General features: G+C 47.8%; 1 protein-coding gene and 1 long non-coding RNA gene across 3 annotated transcripts in view; one reads left to right on the plus strand and one right to left on the minus strand.

Moving 5' to 3' along the window:
- Positions 1–419, plus strand: part of LOC118313258 — a 1,319-nt gene extending 900 nt beyond the window's left edge. Inside the window, exon 2 of the long non-coding RNA XR_004794428.2 lies at positions 1–419. This exon is cut by the window's left edge and continues 275 nt beyond it. This is a non-coding gene — a long non-coding RNA (uncharacterized LOC118313258).
- Positions 1–19,629, minus strand: part of LOC118313254 (zinc finger protein GLIS2-like) — a 28,738-nt gene extending 9,109 nt beyond the window's left edge. Inside the window, exons 1-3 of one of the 2 annotated variants that reach the window (XM_047334102.1) lie at positions 19,121–19,629; positions 4,498–4,687; positions 2,636–2,829 (exon numbers count right to left, since the gene is read on the minus strand). In XM_047334102.1, the coding sequence (XP_047190058.1) occupies positions 2,636–2,829; positions 4,498–4,663 (360 nt within the window). In that variant the 5' untranslated portion in view covers positions 4,664–4,687; positions 19,121–19,629. Of the gene's footprint in view, positions 1–2,635; positions 2,830–4,497; positions 4,688–10,425; positions 10,789–19,120 lie in introns of those variants that run through there. The other variant, XM_035638609.2, reaches the window with a different exon arrangement.
- Between the last annotated feature and the right edge of the window lie 1,249 nt (positions 19,630–20,878).

Raw genomic sequence — 20,878 nt, forward strand, 5'->3', positions numbered from 1 at the left:
TAATTATGTAGCGTTTCTTTGCATCTGATTTGACTTCTTATTTAATTACTTCAAATATGTAACACAACAACAACAAACTTGTTCAAATTGTGGTAACATTCCAATTAAAAAGACTAACAGGAAGTCCCCCCCCCCCCCCAAAAAAAAATCTAACAAATCTACGATTTGGGGAATATAAGAGATCATCTTTTGTCTTGTTGATACAAGATTTATGGGGAAAAAAACCAACACATTGTTGAACTTTCAAGTCAGACAACATTCATAGATAACGCTAATATTACTGGCTACATATAAAATAGTGGATGAGAGAAAAAGAAAACAGTTTAGTTCAATGTACTTTTCTGTCACTGTGTTTTAAAGGAATTAAACATGTTATTAACATGTCCAGCATTGGAATAAAATGACAAATTGAAAAGTGACATGACTTTAAAATTGGCAAGATAATGTAAGTAAAAAAAATACTGTAAATTTTAAAGGTGACATATTATGCTCATATTCAGGTAAATACTTTTAATGTGTGTTAGCACTTGAAAAGGTTGACATGCTCTAATGTTCAGAAAAGGCATCAGTGTTCTCATACTGCCCATTTCTGCAGCTCCTCCTTTCACCCTCTTGTCTAAAACGCCTGGATTTCCTTTCAATCCCGCCCCCTCCCGACAAACCCCAGTCTGCTCTGATTGGCCGGCCGGCCCCGGTCATGTTGTGATCGGTCAACCGATTTCAAAATGTGTAGGAAATGTCACAGCACCTTCACCAGAAAAGAGGAGATTCTCAGATTGCAGGCGGAGTTACCCCCAAAAGAGTCCGACTGTGACATCACAGTGGGAGAGAAATCTGAACCAGTTGTTCAGAGCTTCGGGATGTAGGGTTTAGCCAGCTCACAAAATAATGACAGGGTGATCTTTTTCTCACAGTTTGTGGGCCCACAATGTGCACACACACTGAAAAAGTTTTTGCTTTTTTTCTTCATAATATGTCACCTTTAATTGAAAAGTGAGAAAAGGACTAGGTCTTGTTTATAACCCTGTGGTACCGATGATGATGATGATGATGACGATGATGATGCTGTTGAATCTACTGTCTGAAATATCACCCCATTGTCTCGTTTAATCACTTTACGTTCCGTTAATAATGTTAGAAATGGTTCAATGCAAGTGAAGAGAGAGCTCAACACCACTGACTGAGTTTCAAAGAACCACTTGTTCTGAGTTTACTCTCAGTCGAGGTGTTCTGAGGACGCGTGGCACTTGAAAAGTTGGAAGGGAAATTCACAGCGGTCAGCTGAGTGAGCTACTGCGGACAAAGAGCTGCTGCATCAAAGACACCCGGGGAACCCAATAAGTACATGAAAGGGAAATAATGAAAGCCGCTCACAGTCCACTGTAAACGTATAAGACAATTTGGGAAATAGAGGTACTTTCTGAGCTAAAAGATGAATCAGCTGGTAAGATCTGATGCTCTTAACAGAGAAGCTTGTGTGTTCGACGTTTCACCGTTTAATCACGGCCAGGATTTGATTTAGACAGAGTCACTGGACAGGCTGTGTGCAGAAGTTGCACCGACAAATTAGATTCACTCCCAAGGATCCCAATTCAATTCGACCGTGCTGAAGGAGAGCGGAGCACATTCAGTCACGACCGGTCCCTGGTCGGATTATTCCGGTCACGCCTTCTACACGAGATTAACCTACTACATGTAGATACAGAAAAACAGATCTTTATGAAACGGCACAGTTGGATTCTTACGATCAGACGTTGACTCGAGCGAAACACACACTGGCTACGTCTTCGTCACGGAGACAAAAGAAAGGGTCAAGTTTCAGCGGCAATGATTTACTAGCAATGAGATTAAAATTGCCGATTGTTACTGCACAGTAAATAGACATTTTGAGAAAAAACACGCTGGTTTGTGTTCTTGTTGACGGTCACGTGAGAAGATCGACACGAGAAAGAAGCTACTTTAGAGGGATAACAAGTGGATTTTGTTAAGTTCAACAGACACATTAACTCAGTGGTCTGGACCAACACTCAATTCAGGGTCTTGTTTGTCCCACTTTGCATCATGCAAACTCAGATTTTAAGCTCCTGAAACAGTTCGTCAGTGGTCCCGCCTGTACTTCCGTAACATTGTGACATCATGATGTTACGGATGTGCATAAGGCACGCCTAGGGGCAAGTATGATACCCCCCCCCAACAAAGCCAGGTACAGCGAGATCGAGAGAACTTCCTTCACGAGCTGGAAGCAGTTGACCAATCACAACAGAGTGGGGCCAGGCCCCTCCCCTCCTTTGTCTGGAGGGGAGGGGCCTTAAAGAGACAAAACCAAGTGTGTCAGACAGAGGCAACTCTGAGGTCAGTCTGAGGTAACTGATGTGTTTCCTGAACATTAGGGCATGTGAACCTTTTCAAGTAATAACAATAATTAAAATGATGAACCTGAACATGAGCGTCATATATGTCTCCCCGTCCGTGAACCCTGAAGGATTTATGTGCCATTCTTTTGCGAAACCCGCCGACGTTTGCGATCTGCGTCGACGTCACATGAGCAAAACAACCCTTTTTCTTTTTTTGCGCAAAGCGCCCCGTGACTGGATGATAGTGTCAATGTCACACTTGTGATCTGTGTGGGACTCACCCGAGAGAACACATGTGGCTGAGGGCTGCGGCTGCTGTGAGGCGACTCCAGGAGGGAGGACGGGGACGGGGAGGAGGGGGAGGAAGGAGACGGGGAGAGGGAGGAGGCGTGGCGGGAGGAGGGGGACAGGCTGAGGTCCATGGCCGGCGGAGTGAAGCAGGACCCGGGTCGTTCCAGAGAGGGAGACTGGGAATCTACGCGGGAGATGAAGAAGAGTTATCGCGGGATCTCTAAAAAGCTCCCCGTTCTCTGTTTCCATGTAAAGGCTTGTGAGCGATGACGGTTAGCTCATAACTGGGGCTCAATGTACATTTTGGACATCTTAACCAACCACAATGAGAGAGCTTGACCTCGTACACCTAAATCCTCTTGCACGAAGCGAAGGCATGTCAATAATGACGCAAGTCGAACACGTGGACATGAACGAGATGGGAGCGCCCTGTACATAGTTACTGCTAAAATCTCTACGACGAGGGAGTTGGCGAATATGACAGAGGGATGATGGACCCCTGTAGTGAATAAAAGTTGAAACAAAGTGTATTGATTCATATTGGTTTGAGTGGTTAGACAGTTCTCTGTCGTCGCCCATTGTTTTTTTTGAAAAGCCATATTTAAGCCTCAATTTTTGGCATTTTGGCCAGCGCCATCTTGTGCCAACCAGAAGTAACCATATTTGGAGGAGGGTTGGGTGGGGCCTGACTGAGAGCTCATCCGCTGTGCGTCCACCTTCACCTGCGACCTGCACCTATTGGACGGTGCTTGCTGTCAATCACACAGTTTCCACGCCCCAATGCATACGGCGCTTTTACTCTAAATTGACCATCATTTACTAAATGAACGTCATGCTGTATTGAAGAAGACTCAAATCTAGAGATTGAACCATAAACTCCTCCGGAAAATGTTTACTGACATTTTTAAATCAAGTGAGAAGTCATTTTGTTAAAGACTTCTATAGACTTCTATCTTCTTTTTGCCCCCCCCTGCTGGTGATTCTAGAGAATACAGGTTTCGGACACTTCCGCATTGGATTCCCTTTTCCGGACCCGGCGACTACGTCCATTTCTATATACAGTCTGAAGTTACAGCCCATCTCGCTATGTTGGGAATCTTGTCAAAAACACAAATGCTACCCATGGTGTGTATGAGCCTCCATTCGGGAACCCTTCGGTACTAACCAGAGAACAACTCAGGAAGCACACGAATGAGAGGGTATAATTCAATAAAATACCGGCAGGGACACTTTATGGTGGCGCACCGCTAATTCCATTTCCTGTTTCCGGCAGCGTCTGAAAATTCAAAACACAAACTCGACGTATTCTGGAGATTTTTGTGCAACAACCGTGTTCAACATGACGTAGCAAACATGGAGACTCACACGGAGGTCGGGTCCACCTCATGTTACTATATTGAACTCATTCACAGTTGACGAAAAAAACATTGTGGTTATACATATGTGAACACATAGTGATGGACAACATATTCGATTTCTGTGAATAAGTTCTTCTAAATATTACACACTGTGGCTTTAAGTATGATGTTATAAGGCCAGTTGAGCCTGTCACAGGGGCCATATTGTGGTCGTCTTTGAGGCCACTTTACGCCAGCGTCACGCTACTCTCGTTATCAGTCACACCGACAAATCTGGAGACAATGTATGTCTATTTGAGGACAGAGGAGAGCCACCATTCATTGGATTTACAAAATTCACTTAGTGTGAAAGTGAGAACAGATAATCCACTTATTATACGATTGCATTAACACAGCGATGTCCCCGCACTGCAACGTGGCACCAGCACAAAACATGTGCTTGTGTATGAGAAAAGGGGGGTGGGGGGGTGGATGATGGAGTGGATGAATCTTACCAGGGGAGGAGGGCGGCGAAGGGAAGGTGGTGCAGAGCAGGCGTGGCCGCGTGCCGCTGAGGGGGGCGCAGATGGAGGACGGACACGCCCTCTTTCCTAATCTCACCGGACCGTGTGTGCGTCCCGAGGGAAGCTTCAAGTCCAGCGGTTCGTCCAATGACAGCATGGCTGCTGGTTACTGCTGCTCCACCTGGGGAGACAAAAAAAAACCCACGCGTAAACAAACCAACTCGAACGGCGACTCCACGCTCAAAGAATGGGAAATAAGACGAGTTCAGTTTCGAAACAAAAATGCTTCTCAGATACTTTTGTTTCCGCCTCTCCAAGCTTCCAGTGTGGTCTTTAACTCTGCACACTCTGTTACAACTAACACATATTTGTGTATGTCTGTTGTTGGTTTTCACGATTAAATCAGCAAAAACTATTTGAGACTCTCCTTCACCAAAGAACGAGCAGACAGGTCATTTTATTCGAAGCAGCGTTTTGCGACGTATGTGGTCGTTTCTAAGACCGCAGACCTCTAGCGGTAGTTATGTACACGGCCCCTAGAGGTCAGACCTGTTAAGTCTGTCAAGTTTGTGTATTTAAATGGCTTGTTTACTTATATTCTGTAAAGTAATCGTGCTGATTATCTGCCGTGTCACCCCAACCCCTCACCCTGACCTCTACAAGCTCATCAACCATGAGTTGGTACAGCAAACCCTGATGCTCTGAGGGGCGTCCCTCTTGTGGGCGTGAACCTACGCAGGTATTCAAAAAGATAACATGAGACAGCTGGCAATCAAAACCCTCCCACGGCAGGATAGTGACCAGTCCGAAAAAATGGGTTTGTATCGAGGGGGAGTATCTGACATGATGGCAAAGCAAAGGGACTGTGTGAGGGACTGTGTTTGCTTCTCCGACAAAAAGAAGAAGAAAATAATCAGTCTGGCTTTTGAATTATTGTGAAATCATTCCAACGACGTTAGTCACAGTCAGATCTTTTGAGGGCCGATTGAAGCAGATATCAAACACTGCGGCCGACAGTGAGCGAACCCGGGCGAGCGGGGAAATTGCCAGTGTAATTTCTGCAGTAAACAAAACATTAATCAGAGCGGAGAGAGGTGGATTCCACATCAATGACACTGCTCAGTAGATTTATACAAATTTATAGGGTTTATACGAATGTAACTTTTGTAATCGTAGCTCCTCTCACTTGTTACACCCTTTACCGCTACACACAGCGTTGCTATGGCGACTCAAACCGGCCCCGAGGCAGAGGGACACGAACACTCAACTTAAATGTTAGGCATACACAAAAACATTGATCATAATAATAAGACTAATGTCTAATTATATTTGCTCCTGCACCACGACTGCTAATGGCTCATTTCCAAATCCATTTGTTTTCTCATTATCAATATTAATTTTGTATTAAACCTTGATCACATTCGACCATACGTATTGTTCTGTACGTTATTTTGTCATATTTTATAACAGTGTTACTCTGACGCATGCGCACCTGCTGGGAAACGTGTGTCCTTCAAAATAAAAGCGCAGCATCAAAAAAAATAATTCTTTATGATATTCCGTAGATTTGTTGTGTTTTGGGGTTCATATGATTCAGTTTTTTGATGTCTGGTTAAATTACTTTTTTTTAAATATATATATTTACGCAGAAATCGTCGACACACTCAAAATGGCCCTACGACCCATTTTTGGGTCTCGACCCACCAGTTGAGAATCACTGTTCTATAATATCTTAAATATGAGTGCATTTCTACTGTCTGACTCATTACTAATCAGGGTTTCATTGTCGTGGTATTTACTGAGCAATAATAATAACATTTTATCTAATCTAATCTCATCTCACAAAAATAGACGATATACCATTATTTCTATAGCATTGGGTATGTCACATATAATGAGCACTAGCATTTAACACCAAAATATACCTTGTGGAGTAATGTGACACTCAAATATAAAGAATGAATGTCACCGTGGGGGGGGGGGGGGGGGGGGGGGGGGGGGGGGGTTTTCACATGTGTAAATAATAAAATTGATGACAGACGAAATTCCTTTTAGTTTCAGTTTCAGGGTGCTGGCAGCGACCGCGCTGGCTCGCTGTCCCGTCTTACTGGAACCCTTGAACGGGGCCCAGCCATCCTCCATGTTATTGGTAACACATGCACTTTTCCTACTGTGATAGAGCCAGAATGTGTCTGCGCCGCCACACACGCCTATCGTGTTCTATCGAATAATCAGGCAGAGGAAGAGAAAAGGCTTGTATAGCCTCCTGGGCATCACGAGCTGTAACTCCAATGAACGTGTTGTTCCTTGGTGTGAACATTTTACATTCACAATTATGCACAAGGCGTTTCATTTATTAAGACATTTTCTCAAATAAAGACTCCTGCTATATTCATTCACTCCGACTCAGATGTAGCTGTAGTCAGTTATTAGTCCAGTATTCATCCTGTCAATTTGACAATAATTGGGAGAGCCATATGCTGTGCTGTGAATTTTATTTGTCACTCTGTTCCTGAGGGGAAAACCTCTGAGAAGCATTATGGTGCGGCCTCGTTATTGTGATCCTCTGCATTGCTGTGGTCCGCCTTCGCTAAAGGGCCTAACCGAGCTTTTCTTTTGCAGTAGTTTTCCACCCGTGGCGATATGATACCCTGGGTAAGAGCATGAGACGAAGAAAAAAGAAAAAGAAAAACAGCTTTCCCTGGTCGGTCCGCGGCTCGACTCGTAAGTTCTCGTTGAGACCGAGTGACTCAAGATCCAGATATTTGTTTCAGGGGAAGAAGAAAAAAATCTCACAGTAGGAAGCCAGCGGCGGAAAACTCTGCAGTGAAGTGGACCGAACCTGCAGGGAAATGCTTCACAGCTGCTGGGAGCTTTGACACACGCACATGTTTTTCAGTAACTCTCCACTCCTTCAGTCACACGATTACAATTTTTTGGACACCTGAGAGCTGCCCACAGCTTCCTCAGTCATCTGCTTGTTTATTTCGAGAGCACCCTCAGTCGGTTTAGCATCACTCGCCGTCTTTTTGTAAATCTAGATTCTGGAAATAGCAGGAGCCACTGAGGCTTACGGTATGCCCCCGACTGACACACGTCCACCAGTTTGTCAGATCTGCCTGAAAATCAATTAGAAATAGAAACTGCATTGAAATGTCAAAGATCTACTGATAGTTTGTCTGCCAGAAAATGAATTACACAAGAAGTGAGCAGGTGTATCGCAATCGGTGATGATCCGTCAGAGCAATAACTCTCAACTTACTGATTGGCGTTAGGGTCATGCACGAACATGCACTTTTGATTTTTTTCTTCAACGGTCAAGGTCATGGGAAGGGATCAAGGCTTTAGCCGAACACAAACTATAAGCTCGAACGAACCTTTTGGATTTTCACCAAACTTTTCACCAAACTTTCTGCAAACCGGTCGAAAAACAACATGGTCGCCATTCGGCATAATATCTTCCCAAAGGGCGGGGCTTGGCAAACATAACTCTTTGAGAATTCGTCCACTCATCATGGAAAGATATGCTCAAGCTTTGGTTGGGGACAGGCCCCCTAAAATGATTTCCAGCCTGACCAGTAGGGGGCGCCACAGTTACCAAAAAATCTATACCAACAGCGTGGGAAAAATATGACAGCTGGCTGTTCTATTCGCCAAGTAACCTTGCACGGCGTCGCATCCCCACGGCTCTCAGTCAGTGCTGGAGAATTGTCTGCCTGAAGCCACAATCATTCTACTACAGGGGGGGAAGAAAAACACTCGTGCTGGCTTGTTTGTATTTCTTTCAAGCCAATCACAGGGCGTCCAGGGCCTACAGGCGGTGAGTCAGACCATGCACCAGGAAATCGTTGGAAAACGAACCTCTCCAAAAAGCTCCCAACGCACCCTTTCAACATATCCGTTGGCGTACAGGTCATCCAAACCTCTACGTTGGCGCTAGCTTTAGAGCTGTTGGCAGGCATATGTCTTTATTTTTCAGTCCTGATTCTGATACTGATACCTGGGCTCTGGACACTGCGTACCGTCACCAACACTGTGTTTAACGAATTAGCCGTATGCTAAAGAAGTTGGTGACGTAGCATGTATGAAATACCTCCAGACTTCTGACACTTTGTTTTAGGCTCTCTCCGTGCTATGCTAGCTCTCCACTTAGCTAAATGTATGGGTCACGGCTGACACATGGCAATGAACAGGCACATGGGAGTTAGCTATTTGATTTGGTATTCGACTGATATCTGATGTCAAAATCAGATTTTTAAAACTTTGGACAGCTAGCTGTTTTTTCCTTACTTCAAGTGTTTATGCTAAGCTAAGCTAATCACCTCCTGGATCCTGCTTCCGAAAGCAAACTATCCTATGTTTCTCAAATATGTCCAACTCTTCATTTAGCCGGAGTCTGGAAACAAATTTGTCTGCGAGACTTTTTACATTCAGCACTTGCGACCTCACACACAAAGTGCAGAGCGTGGACTCTAAATGGTCCAGACGTGTTTCCAGGTATCTGCTTTTCGTTACAGGAGTTTTTTCTTCTTCTTCCAGTGCTTGTCTTTTAGCCGACCTCCTCACCGGCGCCAGACGCAGGGGTTGTAGATTAGTGACACAACTGCAGGACCTCGACCGGCTCTCCCTCGCCGATTGGCTCCACAATGGTGGCCGACAGCAAGGGGCCTTTCTTGATTCACTTTCCCCAAACCGGATTCACACGGGCAACGCTCCAGCTACTCTCTGTACTACACCTCCTCGACTTCCAAAACTTCGCCGTCGCCACAAGTTCTTCCCACAATCACCGACAGGATCCCCGACATAATATGAGGCAGGAGCTAAGCCACAATGAAGTCAGTGTTTAGGTTCCCTCGGCCGGCCCTGCCAGCTACCTCACCACACTGGTCTCACATTCCACAGCAACCTCGCTGACTCCTCTCGCACACACACGCACGCACACACGTACGCACACGCACGCACACGCACGCACACACACGCACACACTCTCTCGCTATTTGGAGGTATTGTGGAGGCATGCACATACAGGACCATATGTATCCCTGCACGCATGCAAAGCTTCAAGCAACACCAGACATGCGCAGGACCCGTAACCACATGTGAGCCCCCCCCCCCACACACACACACACACCTCTCCAGCGGCTCCCCCCCCCCGCCCCACCCCTCGTTTCCCTCCATGACCTGCGTTTGGGCAGCGTGCCCGGACCCTCTTATGGATCCCCCCCTCCTGCCAAGCAAAACACGCACTCCGGCCGCTCACACACTTTGCACACAAACACGTGTACTTGTGCGCACTCGCACGACGCACACATTTTCTCTGGCCTCCTATGATATAATGCGCTCCCTTGCCACCCCCCCGCCACCCAGCCTCAACTAAAACGACCAGCCCCGCCCTTTGAATTCATCCAAATAACCTTAACTTAAATCTTGAAACCCTCAATCCGTCCTTTGAGGACAATCCAGAGGTGTCAGCCCTCACAGAGGGAAGCGCGACGCGCCACAGGCGGCGTGCGTCAACGCGCACGAGCGTTCGCAACCCCGTGCCCAGTTGTACCCGGAGCACGTTCACGCACGTCGTTCTGCACAGACCCGCGGCGCTGCAGGGGTCTCCATCTGCTCTGTTGACCTTCGGCCGCATCCACGGTCTGTGCACTGGGTGTCTTTAACCTTCTGATACGTCAACTCTCTCTGCGGAAGTGAGGATTTCCAGCAGAGACGCACGAGAAACTCAAAATATTCACACACACACACACACACACACTCTTCCCCCTCTCGCAGGAAACCTTTGCTTCCACGGCGCCCTGATCTGGCCTCTTTTCTCCCTGCTTTTTTTTGTTTTTTTACTCCCGTCTCTCTCTACTTCCCTCCCTCTCGCTCCTTCCTGTGGTTTTCCTCTCCCAGTCCTCCAGCAGAGCATACCTCTCCCGTTCTCCTCCCCTCTGCACCTCCCACTCCTTTTTTCTTCTCTCTCCATTTTTCTCTCTTTTTTTTGTATCCATGCCATGCCATTCTGTCAAAGGAGATTTGTTCGGCCGAGGCAACTCCCGACTCCAGGCCGTCCGCCGCTCGCCTATGTGCGTTATGACACACATTTTAATTTTCCTCCTCTTTCCCCCTCGGGGTCCCCTTCCTCTTCTGAACAGAGGAAACGTAAATGAACGGGGAGGACGAAGCGTAAAGCCGAGGAGACGGCATCTCCCGTGATCTCCGGAGGGCAGGACCGGGGAACAAAGTTTTTAAAAGTTGGTCTTTAAGGGGGTTCGAGAAACTTCCAGAGGGGCGTGGGGAGGGAGGAAGGGGCGACGCGAGACACAGTCCATCACTCCAGGAATGATGTCAGTCTGAGTTGGGTTTTTCTTTTTTTAAGGGGTTGCATCCTTTGATCTTTCCATCATCCTTATAAGGCGTCATGCAACGCTGCTGCAACAGCAAACGATGGCAGGACACTTTGTTTTTGTGACTCCGAGGCGTGCAGAGAGACGGGGAGGAGGGTGTGGGGGGGGGGCGGGGGGCGGGCGGTGATGAGAATTCATGGGAAATGCCTGGAATTGGCCTGAAAGTGGACACCTGCTCGAGCGGCGGCGGACGAAAACAACGAGCGGAGGCAGGGATCCTCGGGACACGGAGGATCTGGGACAAGACGAGGAGGAAAAACAATCATACCGGAGTGGAAAAAAGAAGAGTTGACAATACAAGTTTTTATTTATTTTTTTCAAATGGCGCAATGCGACCGAGACTCCCAACGTGGTCCAGAACACTAATGGCCCGATCGTGTTTCATACTCACCAAACAAAAACAAACCCGCCGCCGCCGCCGCCCCCGCCCCCGCGGGGAAAAGGGGCAATTTACTGTCAGTGTTCACAACTTGCGGAATGTGTCGGACCAATGTGTTTTACGTGATGTCAGCCGTGATTCACAGCAGGCCCTTTATGGCGGCGTTCAGGGGGAGGGGTGGGGGGGGGGGGGGGGAGGGAGTTTCCTCGGGGGAAAGCATCATATGGGGAGAGACGGTGGCTGAAGACGGCAACAACTGGGAGGGAAACTGTGGGAGTCAGACGTGGGCTCCCACCCTCTCCTCATTTGTCCCAGTATTATCCTCTCTCTCTCTCTCTCTCTCTCTCTCTCTCTCTCCCTCTCTTCCTCTCTCTCCCTCTCTTCCTCTCTCTCCCTCTCTCCCTCTCTCTCTCTTCCTCTCCCTCTCTCTCCCTCTCTTCCTCTTGCGTCTCGGCAGCGCTAAGTGATGCAACTCTGCAGAGCGCGGCTGCAATCGCCACCGGCGGAGCCTGCAGTGTCTCTCTGGCGCTGACGCTGGCGTCTCCACCACTTAGGGAGGGGAGTGGTGGCAGCTGTCAAGGGAGGAGGAGTGGGCGAGTAGTCTCTCAGAGCGGGGATTATTTCATTCTTAGACTCTGGGGGGGGGGAAGAAAAAAGTTCTATCCAGACCCCCCCCCCCCCCAACATGACACTCTCAGTTCAAACAAAGTTAAGTTAAGACGCAACTGGCTGCGTATGACTTGTAAGGGTGTTGTCATAACTGTACTGAATATGAAGATAAGATAACATATATATATATATATATATATTAGATAGATATAGATCTATTCGTCCCACAATGGGGAAATTTGGGTATTACGGCAGCAAAGTGGACAGAAGAATATATGAAGAAATTTACAAAAAAGGGTTAGTACGTACAAAATTTAACAAAAAAAATTACAATAAATAAAAAAAACTAAAGGTATATAAAATACCATATACAGAGCAGTAGCAATGGTTGCACATGGAGACTAAATATAAATATTGCACAGTTAGCTATTGCACTTTCATTCTTTTACCGCGGCTGAGTCCTGTTTGTGTGGCAGCAGAACAGAAATAATGAGATCGGACCCGCGTGGATGTTTCTGAGGAGTTCATTCCAGCGATTGTTGCGCGTCGACATTCAGGCCGTCTGACCTCTGCGCGACAAGAAAGCGCAGGTCGGAAACGGAACGGCGCCGTTACGAATACCTGGCCAGAAACGCAGCTCCAGGCCTTTGCGCGTGTCGATCCTCGTCCACTGGATGAGGATCGTTTCCTCCCAGTTTCAAATGAGAGGCAACATCTCAGAGTTGCGCTCCCACATTTACGTCGTGCTGCCTTCTAACGGCCCAAAAACTGTTAGTCCTTTGAAAGCCACTTCCACGTGGTTCAACGGTTATTTTCCCAAAGCAAAAGTCCATGTTATGAAGGTCTAGGGCTGCAACTGACGGTCATTTTCATTATCGAGTAGTCTGTCCATTGTTTTCTCGATTAATCGATTCGTTGTTTGGTTCATTAAGTGGTGAAATATGACAACCGTGTCTCCCCAAAACTCCAAGAAATGATGTTTTTGTTTGCACTGTCACAGAGGAGCAGAGAAACCAGAAGATATTCACATTTCAGAAACAGAGTTTTTTGGACTTTTTTTTCTTCATAAAAACTACTTGAACCGATTAATCGATTATCAAAACAGTCGGCGATTAATCTAGTAGTCGATTACTAATCGATTAACAGTCGCAGCTCCATAAAGGTCAGGAGAAAAGTTTATACATATAAATCAGCACAACTAATTTGAATTTGTTGATTTTCATCCCACCCTTTGAGCTTCTGAATCAACAATTGTCTTTCCCTGTCTCATTCTCCCACCGTGACTTTCTCTCTCCTAATTCTTTTTCTTGCTTGGAAGTAGATCTCCCAGTCTCCCCCCCCCCCCCCCCCCCCATTAATCCCCTACACCACCACCATCCAACCGTTTGGCAGCGGGACAAGGTCAACACAGAAACCTCTTGACTTTTCCTCTCTGCTTCCCCCCCCCCCCCCCCCCCCCCCCCCCCCCCCGATCCTTTCATCCGCCGCCGCCCTCCGAGGACTGAGGCAGGGAGAGAGAAGGAGTAGAGATCGAGAGAGAGGATGAAGGAGAGGTCCGATGAGAAAGCGTGAAGACGGAGAGGAAGAAAGGAGGGAAGGAATATGGGCAAGTGACGGACAGAGAGAGGAAGGGGGCGAGTCGCTGAAGAGAGACACAAAGTCTGTCACGGTGACAGAGAGCCCAGGACTCCAACTCTATTGCTCGTTCTCCCCTCTCTGTCTTCTCTATTTTTCTTCTTCTTTCCGTTTTTCCTTTTTCTTCCCCCCTTTCTTTCTCTCTCTCTACGTCCTTCTTTCATTCCCTCGGCTCTGTCATCCAGACCTAAAACACACAAACACATGCGCCTCACATTCCTACGTGCGGAGCAGATTCACCCAATTTGTTTCCACGGTGTGTGTGTGTGTGTGTGTGTGTGTGTGTGTGTGTGTGTGTGTGTCTGTGCGCGCGCGTGTGTCTGTGCCAAGTCAGTAAATAATAACCAGTCCCAGCTGTACTGTAGGCCGTTCCCCTCATTCTCGGTGGGGAAACAAAGAGGGAGAGAAAGGGAAAAAGGCTCCATCAAATTACAGAGTAATGAGCTGGAAAAAAGTCAGCGGAGAGTTGAGCAGGAAGGATCAATGACATTTTAATGCTAACTGGCATTACGAGTCCCGTGGAACTGGTAGTCGAGGGTCTCTGTGTACAGGGGCGTTACTGTACAATGCCATTTGAAAAACAGCATTTCTCGCAGCGGCCCTCCGGCTCACACCACCTTGACGCTTCCCCATCCTGCCGCCGAGCACGTGGGAGGCAGGAGAAGCCGCTGCACTGGTGAAATAGATGCTGCAGCTTCCTCCATTACCTTTAAAAACCATTAGGACTTTGGCTGACAAAGAACCCTAACGATTCAATCTAGATATATGTGAAGTAGGGCTGGGCGATAAAACGATAAAGATAATTATCACAAAATAACTTTTCCTCGATAGAAATATAAGACACGGTCAATAGAACTTCAATAGGACTAATTCCATCCATGTTTTGACAGACAACAGGAACAGCCAATGATAATGAGAATAGCGCCGTGCCGAACCAATCGTGTGGCTGGAATAGAGTTACAGCCAGGTCAAGTTATATCGTGATCCCTTAGATATCGATCGATATGAAAAAACATTATCGTGATAAGACTTTTTTCCATATCACCCAGGCCCAAGGTGAAGTATAGCTGAGGCTATGCGAGGTTGAATCTTGACAAAACAGACGGATAAACGGAAAGAGAATAAGCATTACAAAAATTACGCAATGAATAAAGTTACTCGTGCGCACGGCAAAGTTCAGGACAATATCTGGCTAAAGGGATTGTTGCTCTGCTTGCAAGTCGTCTCATGAACTGTTTCGTCATCACTTCCATTGTCGAACATTTACAACCAACTGGCCCACCCCACGGGTACGGGGGCACAAAAACGCAAGGAGAATGGGTCACAGGTCGGGAAAGACGGCGTTGGTTTGACTTCAAGAGAACCGGACGCAATTCTCCTCATTTTTATGCAGGAGGACTTTGGCTGGATTCATCAAACCACGGCTTCATTCTTGTCGTGATATGACGACTTCACTCGTTCTTTACGGACTACCTGAGTATTTGATGAGATATGTATCAGATTACGTATGACACCAGATAGCGATCCTCAAGGGAGCTGAACAGGGGGGAGGAATAAGATGACAGTCTGTCCATCGTGGTACTACATCGATGGACCCACGGGCGAAGCACTAAATACAGTAGGAGTTAGGTAGTTACTATTAGAACACACACACACACACACACACACACAGTATCATGAAGGAATCAGCATCATAGCTGCGGGGGCCCCACAGAGACTGCTCATGTATAGGGCCCAGAATTTGGTGCCACGCCCCTGGATGGACCAGTGGAACACTGAGGAAGTCAATGTTCTGATCCCTTAACGACCTCGTCTGCCACTCGATCCCTCTCTACGATCCTTACTCACAACTTTGCCAGGACTTTAAAAAAAATTCTTTTATTCTTTATCCAGTTTTTCTCTGTTTCTTCGCTCCGTGGTTCACTCCCTCTCTGTCGGGCTCTTTTCCCTTCTCAAACTCTAAAAGAAATAGCAGAAAGAGAGAGAGAGAGAGAGAGAGAGGTAGCGAGGGGAGAGAGGGTGATGGAGGGGAGGGGGGCGATGGAGGGGAGGGGGTGTTGGGGTGGGGTTTGCGGAATTTGGTCTATGTTTGGTTTGGAAGTGAAGGCCCCGGCGCTGTGCTCTCAGGAGGATAACGGGAAAGAGAGGGAGAAGAAAAGGGAGGTTTATGGATGTGTGTGTGTGTGTGTGTGTACCCTCGCAGGTGGTCGGCATATACTGTGTCTGTGTGTGTGTGTGTGTGTGGGGGGGGTCTTTTTTTGTGTGTCCAAATGTGTGTGTGCGTGTGACTGTGTCACTGCTGAACTGCGTCGGCATGTTGACAATGTTAACGATATCTGCGCTCGCAGCGTGTGTGTGTGTGCGTGTGCGTGTGTGCATGTGTGTGCGTGTGTGTGTGTGTGTGTGTACGTTCATCCGTCCATTTGCAGATGTTGGCACAGATGCCGGCGAGCTGTTAGCAATGTAAGAGTCAGAGGAGGACGGCAGAGAGAGAGGAGGTGAATAAGACATTCCTGAGACTGAGGAGGAGGAGGGGGAGGAAGAGGAGGGTGGGGGGAGGATGGGGGGGGGATGTAGGGAGCCAGTGGTTAGTTAGCGGTTAGAAACTAAGAGGAGAAAAATGAATGTCTGGTCCAGGGCTGGGCCCAAAAATGGATACCGCAACCCGCCAACGAGCCAGAGGCGAGGAGAGGAGAAAATAAAGTCAAAACGTTGAGGAGGAGAACCAGGGGAGGCCTCTTCCTCCTCCTCCTCCTCCTCCTCCTCCTCGTCCCAGATGAAGCCTGCTAACTCCTGCCTGTGCCGCAGGGGAGAAACGAGGGGGGAGTGGAGCTTTTATGGCTGGTCTGAACCCGCTGAACCCACCGTATACAAACAGCAGGGAAAGAGAAGGGATACAGCATGAGGGTCCAGGCCACCAGCCACACAGCGGACCTCAGTGTGTGTGTGTGTGGGGGGGGGGGGGGGGGGGGGGAGCTGGAGGTCTGAGGAGGAGGACGAGGAGGAGGAGAGTGATGAACGAGGAGGAGGAGGAGGGTCATCACAGGTCCATCAGTTTGGGTGGAGTTTCTCTCTCTGCGACGTGCTTCCTTCCACCTCACCTTGATTTTTTCTTTTAATCATCTGTCACCTCTTTCTTCCTCCCTCCCCCCCCCCTTCGCTTTTCTGTCCTTCCTGGTTCTCATTCCTTCTTGTTGCCCGTTTCCTTCAGGTTTTTTTCCGTTTTTTTCTTCCTCTCTCTTTTCCCTTCTGCCATACCTCCTTTTTTTTCATTCTTCACTTACTCCCCTTCGTTTCCTATCCTCCTTATTTCTCTGCCACTTTTATTCCCTGTGTCCTTTGTGCCTATTTCTTACTTTACTTCCTTTTTTCTTACACATTCTTCTTTTTCTTTCTCCGACTTCCTTCACCTGCTGTATATCTTTCTTCCCTTGTTGACATTTTTCATTTCATTTTTCTATTCTTGTCTCTTCTTTATTTGTGCTGTAATTTACCTACTTTGCCTATTTCTTTTCCAACTTCTTTAATCCTTTATATGCCATTCTTTTCTTTTCTAAAGTACTTTTTTTTTTTTTTTGGTTTTTGTTGTCATTTCTCTTTTTCTTCATCCTTTAACTTTCTTTTGCCTGCTTTGTTTCGTTGGCTACCTCCACTCCCTTCTTCCTGAACATGATTCTTTCTTTTTTACCTTTTTTTCATTCCTTCACTCTCTCTCTCTCTTGCCTTCACCTTATTCGCACTCTCCTTCCATTCTTATTTCTCCTCAATCAGTGTTTCCGAGCTTCCTTCCTTTACACACACACACACACACACACACACACACACACACATACGTACGTACATACACACACACACACACACATACGTACGTACATACAGTATGCCATATGTATGAGTAGCACTCCCACCCTGCAACAGACAGTGTGGGTGGAAAAGGGGCTTTAAAGCAGACACACCCAACAACAACAGGAAAGGAGTTTGCTTGGCTCTGGGCCTTTTCACAAAAAAACAAAAAAACCATCCATGAGCGTCTGTTCAAACCTTCAGAGAACAGCATGATGCAACGAGTCTGCAACGTGCACATTACTGCCGTCACGTGAAAACCCCACATTCCGAAAAGCTCTTCGCCCTGGCCACCATGATGCATCAGAGAAAAATCAGTAAGGAGTTTGAGTGGTAGTGTAGTGCACCGCCCCCCCCCCCCAAAAAAAACTGCCCTGCCTATTGGGACTCCGTGGAGTGTAAGTCTGAGTGAAAGCATGAAAATCAGTGCAGCTGGAGTGAGGAAGTTTTTTTTCTGATGCGGAGGCGTGACGTCCTTTAGGGAGGATGAGGCGTCATGATTGGTGTCATGGGAGTGGAAGACTTCTGGGATTTCATGACCCAAACTGTTGGGAGGGGAAACAAGGGAAGTAAGGTTGCCTTTTGAAGTGAACCCGTCAAACTCAAACGTCTTGTACACTCATCCATCCACCCTGCCTCTTCCATGAGACCAATCCATCCATCTTACCTCCTCTATAAGACCCTTCTATCCACCCTCCCTCCTCAATGAGATCCATCCATCCACCCTATACTCCTCCATGAGATCCATCCATCATCCACCCTATACTCCTCCATGAGATCCATCCATCAAATACCCTATACTCCTCCATTAGATCCATCCATCTAACCTACCTCCTCCATGAGATCCATCCATCCATCCATCTACCTCCTCCATGAGATCCATCCATCCATCCATCCACCCTATTCCTCCATGAGATCCATCCATCCATCCATCCATCCATCTACCCTACCTCCTCCCTGAGATCCATCCATCCATCCACCCTACCTCCTCCCTGAGATCCATCCATCCATCCACCCTATACTCCTCCATAAGACCCATCCATCCACCCTACCTCCTACATGAGATCCATCCACTGTATACTCCTCCATGAGATCCGTCGATTAACCCTGTATCCTCCATGAGATCCTTCTACCCTGCCTCCTCCATAAAATCAATACATGCCCCCTACCTTAGGGGAAACAAGTGAAGTAAGGTTGCCTTTTGTACACTCACCCATCCACCTTGACTCCTCCATAAGAGCCTTCCATCCACTCAGCAACTTCACTCTACCATTTCTTAAAAGGTGTTATCACTGAGCAGAAATACATGTAAGGGGATTTACAGTGGGCTCAGCATAGATCCCTGAGGAGCTCCATATCTGAGACGAGCATAGTGGAAAAGGAGAACGGAACTGGATCTGTGCGGCTAACAACTATTTTCATTAACTATTAATCAGTTGCTTATATTTTTAAATTTGTTGATTGTTGTTGATTGTCCGTTAAATGTCAGAGAATACATTTCCCTGGGTGACATTTTCAAATGTTTCTGTCAAATATGAGAAAGTTGATACCAAAAAAAGATTTTTTTTGTTCACTTTTACATAGAACAAACAAAAGCAACAAACTCTCAGATATAAGAAGCCGGAATCAGCAATTATTAAAATTGTACTTTTAATTGGCTGGGCAATTAATTAATGAATTAATGAATGAGTTACTAGTTTAGATGAATCACATGAGAACAAGGTCAAAACCTCGTTAGTATTGGTGGGCCTACCTTATAACAGCCCGTGGACAGTCAGTCAGCCTCCTCTGCTCCCTGTTAGACCTGGAGATGCTCTCGATCCTCCACGACACACGAACCGAGGACACACTTGACCAGAATCAGACGAGTTTGTCCGGCGCTTCCCACATCATCCTCTTCGATCGCGTTATCAGCTGACACTGGCTCGTCTTCAGAAAATGAAGGAAATCGGTTATGTCGTAAGCAGATCCTCCACCGTGCAGCGGATCGATCCAAGAGAGGGAAGAAGAGGAAACAGATGCCTGTTGCGAGAGATCAGTTCTCGGATATGCAAATCGAAAACCTTGTCTTGTTGGAAGTTTCCCCCTCGAAATTAGACTGACGCGGGTGCTGGGGAACACAAGTGGATGTCAGTCAGACGTGAGGGAGTGAGCTGCGAGGTGGAAATCAGACACGCCGCGCCAAGGTGAAGAGCTTCTTCTGCTGGAGGCGCATCGCTCGGTTGCGACGCTGGTCAACTGAGCCTCCAGCTGCAGAGAGGAGGGAAGAGGAGGGAGGAGGAGGGAGGAGGAGGGATGTCTGGGGGGGAGAGAGAGAGGGATGGTGGAGAGAGAGAGGGAGGGAGAGAGAGAGAGAGAGAGAGAGAGAGAGGGAGGGAAGAGGAGAGAGAGGAGGGATGTCTGGGGGGGAGAGAGAGAGGGATGGTGGAGAGAGAGAGGGAGGGAGAGAGAGAGAGAGAGAGAGAGAGAGAGAGAGGGAGAGAGGGAGGGAAGAGGAGGGAAGAGGAGGGATGTCTGGGGGGGGAGAGAGAGAGAGGGATGGTGGAGAGAGAGAGGGAGGGAGAGAGAGAGAGAGAGGGAGGGAAGAGGAGAGAGAGGAGGGATGTCTGGGGGGGAGAGAGGGAGAGGGATGGTGGAGAGAGAGAGGGAGGGAGAGAGAGGGAGAGAGAGAGAGGGAGGGAAGAGGAGAGAGAGGAGGGATGTCTGGGGGGGAGAGAGGGAGAGGGATGGTGGAGAGAGAGAGGGAATGGAGAGAGAGAGAGAGAGGGAAGAGGAGGGAGGAGGAGGGATGTCTGGGGGGGAGAGAGAGAGAGGGATGGTGGAGAGAGAGAGGGAATGGAGAGAGAGAGAGAGAGGGAAGAGGAGGGAGGAGGAGGGATGTCGGGGGGAGGGAAGAGGGAGAGAGAGAGGGATGTCTGGGGGGGAGAGAGAGGGAGGGAGAGAGAGAGAGAGAGAGAGAGGGAGGGAAGAGGAGGGAGGAGGGAGAGAGAGAGAGAGGGTGGGAGAGGAGGGAAGAGGAGGGATGTCGGGGGGAGAAAGAGAGAGAGAGAGAGAGGGAGGGTGGAGAGAGAGAGAGAGAGAGGGGAGGGAGGGAGAGGAGGGATGCCTGGGGGAGGGGGCGAGAGAGAGAGAAAGAGAGAGAGAGAGAGGTGGAAAGACACCAAGAGAGAGAGAGAGGGGGGGGTCGAGAGAAAGAGAGGGAGGGAGAGAGAGAGAGAGGGGTAGAGAGACACGGGGAGGCTGGGGGAGAGAGAGAGACTCCTGCCAGCTGTTGACTGTCACGACAGTTGGAACTTTGTTGTGCTCTGTGTGTGTGTGTGTGTGTGTGTGTGTGTGTGTGTGTGTGTGTGTGTGTGTGTGTGTGTGTGTGTGTATTAAAATCCAGCCCACTTCTTCATATTGTCCCAAACATCTCTTCTTCTCTTTTGTTGTGAGTCTTATTTTGAAGGTGAGAATCTTATTTTGAAGGTGAGACTCTTATTCTCAGGCGAGGTTAGGGAATGCCTTCTAT

Source organism: Scophthalmus maximus, chromosome 8, assembly GCF_022379125.1.
Source record: "Scophthalmus maximus strain ysfricsl-2021 chromosome 8, ASM2237912v1, whole genome shotgun sequence".
Classification (NCBI taxonomy): domain Eukaryota; kingdom Metazoa; phylum Chordata; class Actinopteri; order Pleuronectiformes; family Scophthalmidae; genus Scophthalmus; species Scophthalmus maximus.